The 13869-nt window shown below is 38.8% G+C and overlaps 1 protein-coding gene across 1 annotated transcript in view; it reads left to right on the top strand.

Moving 5' to 3' along the window:
* LOC135099768 (electroneutral sodium bicarbonate exchanger 1-like) overlaps positions 1 to 13869 on the top strand; it is a 118982-nt gene that overhangs the window by 67084 nt on the left and 38029 nt on the right. The window contains 5 exon segments of the mRNA XM_064002281.1: positions 10551 to 10985; positions 11700 to 11865; positions 11998 to 12150; positions 12472 to 12632; positions 13812 to 13869. The exon segment at positions 13812 to 13869 is cut by the window's right edge and continues 101 nt beyond it. Coding sequence (XP_063858351.1) covers positions 10551 to 10985; positions 11700 to 11865; positions 11998 to 12150; positions 12472 to 12632; positions 13812 to 13869 — 973 coding nt within the window.

Here is a 13869-nt window from a genome sequence, read left to right as displayed (position 1 = left end):
CAATCCTCTACACCTTTTCATTTTTTGTCTATTCATTTCCTTTGCATTTATGTTGCTTCCATCCATTTTCATCTCTCAGAGAGAGAGAGAGAGAGAGAGAGAGAGAGAGAGAGAGAGAGAGAGAGAGAGAGAGAGAGAGAGAGAGAGAGAGAGAGTGGAAGGAGGGAGGGTGGGTGAGTGTGTGGGATGGATGGATAGATGGAGGGAGGGAGGGAAGAAAGGGGGAGAAGGTCAGGTAAAGGAGAAGGAGGGAAGGATGGGAGAGAGAGAGAGAGAGAGAGAGAGAGAGAGAGAGAGAGAGAGAGAGAGAGAGAGAGAGAGAGAGAGAGAAACACACACAAACAGATGTGATGTAGTTCTGCACAGTCATGGTGCTGCATCACACCAGATTTGAAGACAAAACACACACTCTTTTAGAGATCTTGTCATTCACTCTCTTCCTATTATTCATCAGTGATCTAAACAAAACTTCTTGCCCTATCCACTCCTTTGCCATTGATACAACCCTGCACTTCTCCACATCTTTTTGTAGACATCCAGCCCTTCAGGAAGTAAACAACTCATGCAGAGAAGCCACAGAATGCCTGATTTCTGATCCTCCGTAAAATTTCTGAATGGGGCAGAGAAAACTTAGTATTATTCAATGGCTCAAAAACTCAATTCTTCCATTTATCAACTTGACACAACTTTCCACATATCTATCACCTCTTCTTCAATAATGTTCATTGCCTCAGAAAATAAATTCCTCCATCTTTCAGCTTGAAACAATCTTCCAGATATCTATCCCCTCTTCTTTAATGACACTCAATTGTCCCCCTCTTTTGCACTGAACATCCTCAGTCTGTCCTTTACTTATAATCTAAACTGGAAACTTCTTATCTCATCTCTAGCTAAAGCAGCTTCTATGAAGTTAGGTGTTTAGAGGGTAGTGGGCTTCCACTTACACCATTATTTTAGAGAAGGTGGAATCAAAACCTTTTCGTCTTATCAACTTCTCTCCTCTGACTGACTGTCTTCAGCCTCTCTCTCATCACAGCAGTGTTGTAGTTTTTGCTATCCTCTACCTGCCACTAATTTCATGCTGAATGCTCTTCTGATCTTGCTAAGTGCAAACCTCCTCTTCTCCTGTGGCTTGGCTGCATAAGGCTTTCTTCTTTCTCTCATCCCTATTCTGTCCACCTCCTTCCTATGACTTGAACTCTTTCAAAATTTTTTTTTTTTTATTGTTATTATTCTATCTGACATCCCTATGGGCACTGGCATTAAGTGGGCCTTTCTTTTTTTAATGAAAATTTTTGTTGTCATTGGCCAGTGCCCCTCTTACACACACACACACACACACACACACACACACACATTACAATTTTTTTACATAATTTTATGATGAAAATTCACATAATATTTTTTCACACAACATCCTTGTGAAACAGGGATGCATCTTATGCAAAAGGTGCATCTAATATGCCGGCAAATAAAGTATATGTAGAAATGAGATGGAGTAAATGCTAACTAACTGAACTTTAGAAGATATTATACAACATTTTGTTTGTGTGCATATTTATATTTATGGTGATAGATTTTTTTATGTAAGAGATCCACTGGCCAAGGGCAATAATAATTTGAAAAAAAAAAAGCCCCATTTGAGTGCCAGTTCCTAAAGACAGTCCAAACAGAAAATCAGGTAACATATGATAAGTGTCTTGAAACTTCCCTCTTGAAAGAGTTCAAGTCATAGGAAGGTGAAAACACAGAAACAGGGAGGGAATTCCAGAGTTTATCAGAGAGAGGGATGAATGATTAAGAATACTAGTTAACTCTTGCATTAGAGAGGTGGACAGAATAAGGATGAAATAAAGTAGAAAGCCTTATGCAGTGAGGCTGTGGGAGGATGGAAAGCATACAGTTGGCAAGATCTAAAGAGCAGTTAACATGAATAGCAGTAGAAGATAGCAAGAGATGCAACATTGCAGAAATGAGAGAGAGGCTGAAGACAGTCAATTAGAGGAGAGGAGCTGATAAAACAAAATGCTTTTGACTCCACCCTGTCTAAAAGAGCAGTATGGGTGGAACGCCCCCATACATATGAAGTGTGAAGTGGGAGCTGAGAAAAACTGGTGGAGAGTCAGAATGCCAAACTTCATAGAAACTGTGTGAAGATGTAAAGTTTCCAGTTTAAATTATAAATAAAGGACAGACTGATGGGGCCATTGAGTTTTAGAGGCAATGAAAAATATTAAGTTTGCTCTGCCTCAATCAGAAATGTTAGAGAGAGAGAGTGAAGAAGTTTTTGGGTAACTGGAGAAAAGTCTTAGCATGATTCCAGGTAGAAATATAAAGTGCATGAGATTCAGGTGATAAAAGATTCAAGTACCTCTTGTGGGCCACCTCTCTATCATGTATAGCAAGAGAACAGACTGTCTTGAACCAAGGTTTGGAAGGTCTAAGACAAGAGAAAGAGTGAGGAATGTATGCCTTAGCCAGACATTATTACCTCTTATGCAGTCAGTACACAGACAGGTCTCTGACATGGAAGCAGTAGTCATTCCAAGGAAAATCATAATAATACCTCCTCAGGTCTGCCCATATTAGCAGAGAGAAAATGCCAGAGGTACCTCCACTCTGGGGATCCTGAGGAAGGATTGGAGGGATAGGACAAGATACAGATATGTCACAATGATCGGAGGAGCTCAACTGAGTGACAAGTTAAGAAGAAGGATTGGAGGTTAGGAAAATGTCAGGAATGTTGAGTGTATCTCCAAGACAGTCAGGAATATGAGTAGGGTATTACACTAATTGCTCTAGGTCATGGAGGATAGCAAAGTTAAAGGCTAGTTCACCAGATTGATTAGTGAAGGGAGAGAAAAGCCAGAGCTGGTGGTGAGAATTGAAGTCTCCAAGAATGGAGATTTCTTTGAAAGAAAAGGGAGTCATGATGTGCTCCACTTTGGAAGTCAGATAGTCAAAGAATTTTTTATAGTTAGAGGAGTTAAGTGAATGATATACAAGACTGATAAATTCAATTTGTGAGTGACTGCACTTGTAGCCAGATGGTAGAAAATTTGGAAGATTCAAGAGTATGGGCACAAGAGCAAGTCAGGTCAGTGTCCAGCTTTAGATTAAAAATGAGGATAGAGAAAGTAGGAGGGAACAGAGAAGGGGCTACTGCCAGTTGCCTCGACACCTGTGTTTCAGTGAGGAAAAGAAAATGGTGTTTAGTTGAGAGAGGTTGTATTCCACAGATTGAAAATTAGATCTAAGGCCACAAATGTTACAGAAGTTAATGAAGAAAAGTTGAGAGGATGTCAAGACATGGGTCAATACCAGAAGAGCACTCCGACCTGGGGACATTTGTGGTTCCTTCCCCAGATGGGGACTCCAAAAGTTGTATAAGAGTCACCTTATTTAATTTTGAATTCTGAGTGAAGGGTGCATGTGTGAAGGAAGAGAGTAGTTATCTTTAGAGGGCAGGCTTTGATTGCACCCTTGTGTTGTGAGACATAAAGGGAAATTATTAAGGTCACAACTAAGTCATTGAAAGTTCACAGCACACACTAATCCAGTACAAAACCAGTTCAGTGCTTAAGACCTCACTGGGAGTAATTGTTGTTTCAGCAGGTATCTATTGCTTCTTCCTGATTGATGGATTGTTTGGCATATTAATGTGTATCATTTACCTAGTTGTATTTACCTAGTTGTGGTTTACAGGAGAGGAGTAATCTTCTAGTATCCCATCTCTATATCTATCCAGTTTGGTCTTAAAAGCATGGACAGTTACAGCATTGACAACATCTTCAATGAGTTCATTCCATTTGTTCACACTTCTATGAGGAAAACTATACTTCTTGATGTCTCTTCTATAGTTAACTTTCTTCAGCTTTTTACTGTGTCCCCCTTGTACTCTGTGTGTCTAGAGTTATAAAACACTTTTTGTCCACATTTTCCATACCATTTATCATCCTATAGGTGTTTATTAAATCTCTCTCTCTCTCTCTCCTATTTTCAAGAGTAGAAATTTCCAACATTTCTAATTTCTCTTCATAGGTTGACTTGCTCAACTCCAGAACCCTCTTAATGACTGCTCTTTGTACTCTTTCTAATTTTACAATATTCCTCTTTGTATGAGGAGACCACACTACTGCTACATATTCCAGTCTTTTTTTTTTTTTTATGTAGAAGGAACACTGGCCAAGGGCAACAAAAATCCAATAAAAAAAAAAGCCCACTGAAATGCCAGTCCCATAAAAGGGTTCAAAGCGATAGTCAAAAATTGAAGGATAATTGTCTTGAAACCTCCCTCTTGAAGGAATTCAAGTCATAGGAAGGTGGAAATACAGAAGCAGGCAGGGAGTTCCACAGTTTACCAGAGAAAGGGATGAATGATTGAGAGTACTGGTTAACTCTTGCATCAGACAGGTGGACAGAATAGGGGTGAGAGAAAGAAGAAAGTCTTGTGCAGTGAGGCCGTGGGAGAAGGGGAGGCATGCTGTTAGCAAGATCAGAAGAGCAGTTAGCACAAAAATAGTGGTAGAAGACAGCTAGAGATGCAACATTGCGGCAATGAGAGAGAGGCTGAAGACAATCAGTTAGAGGAGAGGAGTTGATGAGACGAAAAGCTTTTGATTCTACCCTGTCTAGAAGAGCAGTATGAGTGGAAGCCCCCCCAGACATGTGAAGCATACTCCATACATGGACAGATAAGGCCCTTGTACAGAGTTAGCAGCTGGGGGGTGAGAAAAACTGGCAGAGACATCTCAGAACGCCTAACTTCTTAGAAGCTGTTTTAGCTAAAGATGAGATGTGAAGTTTCCAATTCAGATTATAAGTAAAGGACAGACTGAGAATGTTCAGTGTAGAAGAGGGAGACAGTTGAGTGTCTTTGAAGAAGTGGGGATAGTTGTCTGGAAGGTTGTGATGAGTTGATAGATCTCCATCTATCAACTCAACACAACCTTCATTGAGGCAATGAACAATACCAAGTTTGCTCTGCCCCAATCAGAAATTTTAGAAAGATCAGAAGTCAGGCATTCTGTGGCTTCCCTGCATGAAATGTTTACTTCCTGAAGGGTTGGACATCTATGAAAAGACATGGAAAAGTGCAGGGTGGTATCATCAGCATAGGAGTGGATAGGACAAGAAGTTTGATTTAGAAGGTCATTAATGAATAATAAGAAGAGAGTGGGTGACAGGACAGAACCTTGAGGAACACCACTGTTAATAGATTTAGTAGAAAAACAGTGACCGTCTACCACAGCAGCAATAGAACAGTCAGAAAGGAAACTTGAGATGAAGTTACAGAAAGAAGGATAGAAGCCGTAGGAGGGTAGTTTGGAAATCAAAGCTTTGTGCCAGACTCTATCAAAAGGTTTTGATATATCCAAGGCAACAGCAAAAGTTTCACCAAAATCTCTAAAAGAGGATGACCAAGACTCAGTAAGGAAAGCCAGAAGATCACCAGTAGAGCAGCCTTGACAGAACCCATACTGGTGATCAGATAGAAGGTTGTGAAGTGATAGATGTTTAACCCTTTCCTTCTGGCAATCGTATATATACGATTGCATCAATGCGTCCGTAGCGATGGCGATCATACCCGTAATCAAGAATTTTCGCGCCTCAATTTTGAGCTCCAAGCGCGATTTCTCGAGTCAGATGGTGTGAGTGGAAGTGTCTGGCATGTTTCCACATGTAGTGTTGTCACTAGCTCTGGAAATTTAGCGGTAACTAAGCTATTTTCCCTTTCTCCGGGCGACACTTGGCAACCCCAGCGACCTGCCGGGTGGAAAGCACCCACCGGGTGGAAAGCACCATGATAAGTGCAAAGAGACATCCTGATAAGAGCGAAGGATCTCAAATCATAACTCACCATGGAGCAGTACAGAACATATGTATTTAGCAGTGCTTCTGAGTTTGAAGACAGTGACAGTGAATATTTAGAAGAAGAAACTGAAGAAAGCGAAGATATTAGTGAGGACTCGGAAAATGATTTACAGGATCCGCCTGTTTTATCAGAACAGAGAGATGATACCTATCATTCTTTCATGTTAATTTTTTCATTATCTTCAATTTTATAATAAAATGGTAGAAGGAAACTTGTCAGAGGGAGAGAGAGAGAGAGAGAGAGAGAGAGAGAGAGAGAGAGAGAGAGAGAGAGAGAGAGAGAGAGAGAGAATGTTATTTGCCTGAAACTTGATATGAAAAGGGATGAAATCTCTCTCTCTCTCTCTCTCTCTCTCTCTCTCTCTCTCTCTCTCTCTCTCTCTCTCTCTCTCTCTCTCTCTCTCTCTCTCTCTCTCTCTCTCTCTCTCTCTCCTCTCTCTCTCTCTCTCTCTCTCTCTCTCTCTCTCTCTCTCTCTCTCTCTCATTGGAAGTGTACAATTTCCCCTCCCAAGATGAGAGAGAGAGAGAGAGAGAGAGAGAGAGAGAGAGTGTGTGTGTGTGTGTGTGTGTGTGTGTGTGTGTGTGTGTGTGTGTGTGTGTGCGCGCGCACGGTGTCATCGCTCTCCGGGCTGTTTCTGGAAGACGGATCACTCAGCGGGAGGAGGAGGAATCCTTGATAAGGCATAAACTGAACTTTCAGAGGTCACATCGAGCTACAAAGTACATCATTGTATTCAGAATAACAAAGAGAAAATAATTATTAGTATTCAAACAGTTTTCCGACAATTTCTAGGTTTACCATTTTTAGCCGTCATAGCAAACAGGAAAATATTTTAAGCGCTGGAAGGAAAGGGTTAAGAATCTTCCTGTTGAGGATAGATTCAAAAACTTTAGATAGGCAGGAAATTAAAGCAATAGGGGGATTATTTGAGGGATTAGAATGATCACCCTTTTTAGGAACAGGCTGAATGTAGGCAAACTTCCAGCAAGAAGGAAAGATAGATGTTGACAGGTAGAGCTGAAAGAGTTTGACTAAGCAAGGTGCAAGCATGGAGGCACAGTTTCGGAGAACAATAGGAGGGACCCCATCAGGTCCATAAGCCTTCCGAGAGTTTAGGCCAGCGAGGGCATGGAAAACATCATTGCGAAGAATTTTAATAGGTGGCATGAAATAGTCAGAGGGTGGAGGAGAGGGAGGAACAAGCCCAGAATCGTCCAAGGTAGAGGTTTTAGCAAAAGGTTTGAGTGAAGAGTTCAGCTTTAGAGATAGATGTGATAGCAGTGGTGCCATCTGGCTGAAATAAAGGAGGGAAAGAAGAAGCAAAGTTATTGGAGATATTTTTGGCTAGATGCCAGAAGTCACAAGGGGAGTTAGATCTCGAAAGATTTTGACACTTTCTCTTAATGAAGGAGTTTTTGGCTAGTTGAACAGACTTGGCATGGTACTGGGCAGAAATATAAAGTGCATGAGATTTTGGTGATGGAAGGCTTAAGTATCTTTGTGGGCCACCTCGCTATCATGTATCACATGAGAACAAGCTGTATTAAACCAAGATTTGGAAGGTTTAGGTAGAGAAAAAGAATGAGGGATGTACACCTCCATGCCAGACACTATCACCTCTGTTATGCACTCAGCACACAAAGACGGGTCTCTGACACAAAAGCAGTTGTCATTCCAAGGAAAATCAGCAAAATACTTCCTCGGGTCCCCCAACCTAGCAGAGGCAAAATGGAAGAGGCACCTTCGCTTAGGGATCCTGAGGAGGGATTGGAGCAATAGGACAAGATACAGATATGAGATTGTGATCGGAGGAGCCCAACAGAGAAGAGAGGGTGACAGCATAAGCAGAAGGAATAGAGGTCAGGAAAAGGTCAAGAATGTTGGGCGTATCTCCAAGATGGTCAGGAATATGAGTAGGGTGTTGCACCAATTGCTCTAGGTCGTGGAAGATAGCAATGTTGAAGGCAAGTTTACCAGGATGGTCAGTGAAGGAGAGGAAAGCCAAAGCTGGTGGTGAACATTGAAGTCTCCAAGAATGGAGATTTCTGCAAAAGGGAAGAGAGTCAGAATGTGCTCCACTTTGGAAGTTAAGTAATGAAAGAATTTTTTATAGTCAGAGGAGTTAGGTGAGATGTATATAGCACAGATAAATTTAGTTTGAGTGACTCTGTAGTCGTAGCCAGATGGTGGAAAACTCGGAAGATTCAAGACCATGGGAATGAGAGCAGGTTAAGTCATTGCGCAGGTAAACGCAACATCCAGCTTTGGATTGAAAATGAGGATAGAGAAAGTAGGAGGGAACAGAAAAGGAGCTACTGTTAGTTGCCTCAGACACCTGAGTTTCAGTGAGGAAAAGCAGATTGAAAATTAAATCTTAGACTGCAATTGCTGCAGAAGTTAATGAAGAAAAAATTGAGGAGGGGGTGTCAAGACACAGGGTCGTTGTCAGAAGGACAGTCCAACCTGGGGACATTTGTGGTCCCCTCCCCAGATGGGGACTCCGAGGCTGGTGTAGGAGTCGCCATGATAGTTTTGAAATTTTGAGTGAAGGGTGTGTGTGTTATTAGGTGTTTGTAGTTTTGTGTGGAGGAAGAGAGTTGTCTTTAGAGGGCAGGCTGTGACTGTCCCCTTGTGTTGTGAGACACAAAGGAAAACGTTCAGTGAGGTCACAGCTGGGTTTAATGATAAGTTCACAGCACCCCCTGATCCAGTGCTCTAGACCTCACTGGAGTAATTGGCAGGTGCCTACAACAACAATTTTTTTATCATTCCTTCATCCAAATATGAGAATGCCATTTTACTCTTTTTAACAAATTCATCGTCTCTCCAGTAATTTTATCAATGTGTCTGTCCTGAGTCAAATTTTCAATAACTGTTATTCCCAAATCCACTTCCTCTTTTGACTTCTTTAACTTCACACCTTCCATCTCATAATGATATTGTATTCTTTTTCTTACTCTTACCCAACTCCATTACTTCACATTTACTTAAATTGAATTCCATTTGCCAATATTTACTCATCTATTTATCTTATTTAAATCATATTGCAGTACCATACAGTCATTTAGATTTTCTACCCTTCTCATCAGCTTAGCATCATCCGCAAATAAGTTCATATAACTATAGATAGTTATATGAACTTAGTTATACGAACTTTCTTCATTTATGTCGTTCACATATGTTACAAACATTATCGGTCCCAATGCTGACCCCTGTGGGACCCCACTAGTTACTTTCAGCCAAGATGAATTTTAGTCTTGTATTACTCTTCTCATCTCTCTATCATCCAGATAATCCTCCATCCATTCCAGCAGTCTTCCTCCAATTTTTCCATAATTTTTTTAATCTTCCATAAGATAAAAGTGTGTGTATTTACCTAGCTGTATTTACCTAGTTGTGTTTTACAGGAAAAGAGCTATGCTCATGCTGTCCTGTCTCCATATCTATAAGTATCCAGCTTAACTTTAAATTCATGAATATTTTTTGCTTGTACCACTGTTTCATCTAAGTTGTTCCATATTTCTATGCTTCTATTTGGGAAACCATATTTCTTGACATCTCTTCTACCTGCTGTTTTCTTAAATTTCACTCCATGACCTCTTGTAGCTCTTAAGTCCCACACAAATAAGTCTGCTTTTTCAATTGATCCTTACCCTTTAAAGCTCTGTGTATAGCGATCAGGTCTCCTCTTTCTTTTCTCTCTTGTAATGATGGAAACTTCAATCTCCTTAATCTTTCTTCATAGGTTAAATCTCTCAAAACTTGGTACCAATTTGGTTGCAGCTCTTTGGATCCTTTCTATTTTCCTTATTTCCTTTTTATTATGGGGTGACCAAACAATTGTGGCGTATTCCAGTTTTGGTTGAATCACATATTCCATTAACTTTTTCATCATCTCTTCATCCATGTAAGCAAATGCCCCTTTCATCTTTCTTAGTAACTCATAGGTTTCCCTAACTATTTTGTTTACATTTTTTCTGGTGATAAATTATCACTTATTGTAATTCCCAAGTCTTTTTCTTCTTTGGTTTGCTTAATTTCCACTTCTCTCATGGTGTAGGAACTTGTCAATCTTCTTTTGCTTTTTCCTAATTCCATCACCTTGCATTTCTTTGCATTGAATTCCATTTCCCATTTCTTACTCCATTTATATATCTTATTTAGATCTTTCTGTAATATTTCACATTCCATATTGTTTTCCACTCTTTTCAATAATTCTGCATCGTCTGCAAACAGACTTATATGACTGTCAACTTCATCCACGATATCGTTGACTTACACCAGAAACATTAAGGGGGGTAAGATTGTCCCCTTTGATACTCCTTTCATACACCATTCTGATTTTTCTCCATTTATTACTGTTCTCATTTCTCTATCCCTCTAGAAGTCTGTAATCCAATTCAGTGTGTTTCCTTGCAAACCCCCTATATTTTTTATTTTCCATAGCAGTCTCTGGTGTAGTACCTTATCAAATGCTTTTTTTAGGTCTAAATAAACACAGTCTACATGTATATTTGTCTGTGCATGTATGTATTTGAACACATCTTTGATGCCTAATCTTGTGTTAGAATTTTTCTTCATGTGATATTTCTTCTTGCACTTGTCACCTATTTATTTACATTTCATAATGTAATCAATAAGTATGTAATCCCTCTTATTTCCTTTCTTTTATTAGGATTGAGCCACCTGCAGCCATTCCTTCTCAAGACACACGAAAGAAGAAGCAGCCAGTGGAGGTTATTGATGAAGAGGAGGAAGAAAGGAAGTTGCGAGAAGAAGCTGGACTTACTCGCTCTGGGAAGATATTTGGTGGTCTTATTAATGACATAAAGAGAAAATCACCATGGTACCTAAGTGACTTCAAAGATGGCATATCCATCCAGTCTATTGCCTCCATCATTTTCATTTACTTTGCCTGCCTTACTCCAATCATTACCTTTGGAGGTCTTCTTGGTGAAGCCACAGAAAACAGAATTGCTGCATTGGAGTCTCTTGTTGCTGGATTGGTCTGTGGAGTGATCTATGGTTTCTTCTCTGGTCAACCTTTAACCATTTTGGGATCAACTGGTCCTGTACTGGTGTTTGAAACCATCTTGTATGACTTCTGCAGGTATGGATGGAATAATGGTTAACATTATTTAATGATGTTATCCATTTTTTACATATATGCAACTTTCCATTATTCTAGGATAGTGACATAACAATTCAAAAGTGGGTGAAGATTAAATGAATTAGAAATTATGTAAAATAGTTTGGACTTAGTAAAACAATAGAAGTTATATTGAAAGTGATCTGACAGATGTTTATGAGCCTTTTTACTCTGTTCAAGCACCATCTCCTTAACTTTACTTCAGTCTTTTGTGTTTGATTTGTTCATTCCTTTTTTAATCTGGAATTTTAGGAATATTCAAAATCAATAAAGATCTAACATTTCATGTCAAATGGTGTTGGTTCTATCTACAAAGTGGACTTCATTGCTGTGAAAATGACAGGTCGGAGAGACAGAATTTTAGTAATGTAGATGACAGATGGACCAATATGGGAGTAAAATAGGGATACATGGGATACACATACAGAATAGGCTTTGATGTTAAATCAGTCAAAGGTCTATGGTAATTTTTAAGTGAAATAAGGCACCTAAACTGCTTGTGGTGTGAATGGAAAAAGATAGTGAAATTATTATAGGTGTAAATGAAGTATTAGACCTATATTATAAGGGAGATTAACTTGTGTATACAAAACCTAATGTATTCAATCAGAATTTGACAATATTATTCACCATGCCTACAATGTGTTGTTATTTTATCAATGTCTTGCCTTGTAGGACCATGGAATGGAACTATCTTTCATTCCGTTTGTGGATTGGTTTATGGAGTGGTCTCATCCTGTTAATCTTGGTAGCTATAGATGCATCAGCCTTGGTGTGCTTCATCACTCGCTTCACTGAGGAAAACTTTGCCACCTTGATTGCATTTATTTTTATATATAAGGTAAGTCTTTCTCTTTTCTTCTAAAGTATGAAGGATGATAAAATTCCTTCTGATATTATGCTATATTTTTCAACATAAAGATAACAGTTTTTGCATACAATCTAATACATCAAAATGTCTCTTTTTATGAAGGCTGTGGAGAAAGTTATGAAAATTGGGCACAAGTATCCTATGGAGACAAATGTTGATGTCAATAAGAGTTGTATATGTGTGCCATTCAATGAAACAGAAGATGTAATGGACTCTACTGACTGGAGCAACATGACAAGTGAAACCTGTACTGAAGTAAGTCATAGTGATGGTAGAGAATCTGCAGTGCTACATTTGCATATTTCTATGCCAACTCACTGTTGGCAGAAATATACAAATGTTAACTAATAATCATATAAACCCTCCATTTCATTTAGTATAGGATTGCATTTCCTGATTTGTGTATGATTGGTCAAAAATTATGAATTTATATATGTGGTTATTTATACATTTAACATAAACCAGATTCTTTTAGAGAAAGTAAAGACATTTTTGCATGTTTTTGTTGTTAATAGGAACTAATTATGATGGATGAATTAAAAGTAATAGACAATTAAGCTGGGCTATTTATTACAGATCTACAATGGCACCATGAAGGGAGAAGGACCCGAATGTGTGCACTATTATGCTGATGTGTACTTGATGAGTCTAATGCTCTTCTTTGGTACCTTCCTTATTGCTATATATCTTAAGGATTTCAAATCTGCTGCCTTCTTCCCTGCTAAGGTAAGTTTTTAGTGGTGAGAAAATAGGATAGTGTTAATAAGAGTCACATTGTGTTAACTAAGTAAAAATGTAGAACACCAAAACTATGATAACAATACACCATATAGCATTAAATTTATCCACAACTCTCAAAAGTATACCTTCACTTGCTGCAAGCAGCAGTGTCATCAACAGACAGACCATAGGCAAAGTCACTTCATTCAGCTTATCTTATATCTACTTTAGTTTTCTTTCATGCAACCATTAGTGATAAACATAGATGTCTGGAATTGTCTGAAGTGATAAAATGAATGATTGAAAATTGTCTAGAAAGGTCAAACTGAAATGGAAGCCTGTTTGAGGTGAGGATTCTTGTAATAATTACTGACAAGGACTAATAATTAGTTATTACTGGTAGTGTATGTCAATCCTTTTGCTTAGAAATTTGTTAAACCTGTTTTGGTCATGATTATCCAACCTTTTCTCTGATACTTTTGGAGTGGTTGATTGGTAGTAATAGTTTAAGGAATCATAGTAAGCTGAGAGCATGTATGCATTTTTCACATATCATTCAAGTATTTCTATTTATATTTATTTGGAATTTACTTTATCTACAATTCCTGTGAAATTCATCAATAATTACAAAGAATTGCTAGCAGTATTTTGTGACTTTTCAGTAAATATAGGCCTAAGGATGTAGCACCTCCACCACCTTCCAATCTGAGGTGTCATTAAGTGGAAATTGGTTTTGCCAAGTGTACATAATAGTAAAACATGGCATAAGAGGTATTCTGAGTAACCACCTAGTATGATATAATGTGAAGCTTAGTGGGCTGTTATCAATGACAGTTAACAACAGTAACAATTATCAGATATGAACACTCTCTCTCTCTCTCTCTCTCTCTCTCTCTCTCTCTCTCTCTCTCTCTCTCTCTCTCTCCTCTCTCTCTCTCTCTCTCTTCTCTCTCTCTCTCTCTCTCTCTCTCTCTCTCTCTCTCTCTCTCTCTCTCTCTCTCTCTCTCTCTCTCTCTCTCTCTCTCTCTTCTTCTTCTTCTTCTTCTTCTTCTTCTTCTTCTTCTCTTCAAAATGAGGTTGGAGTGATTACTCTTAAATCAAGCACTGACTTTTTTCTATATTTTTTTACATGTTGAAGTTATACTGGTTTACTAATAATTTAATATTAAATACCTAAAGTGCAATTGCCCTAACAGATTCCGTCAGATCATCAGTGACTTTGCTGTTATTATTGCCATTTTGGTTATGAGTGGA

The sequence above is a fragment of the Scylla paramamosain genome, chromosome 4, assembly GCF_035594125.1.
Source record: "Scylla paramamosain isolate STU-SP2022 chromosome 4, ASM3559412v1, whole genome shotgun sequence".
NCBI lineage: Eukaryota > Metazoa > Arthropoda > Malacostraca > Decapoda > Portunidae > Scylla > Scylla paramamosain.
The sequence above is the reverse complement of the archived record's forward strand: the minus strand, read 5'-3'. Positions and strand labels throughout refer to the sequence as shown.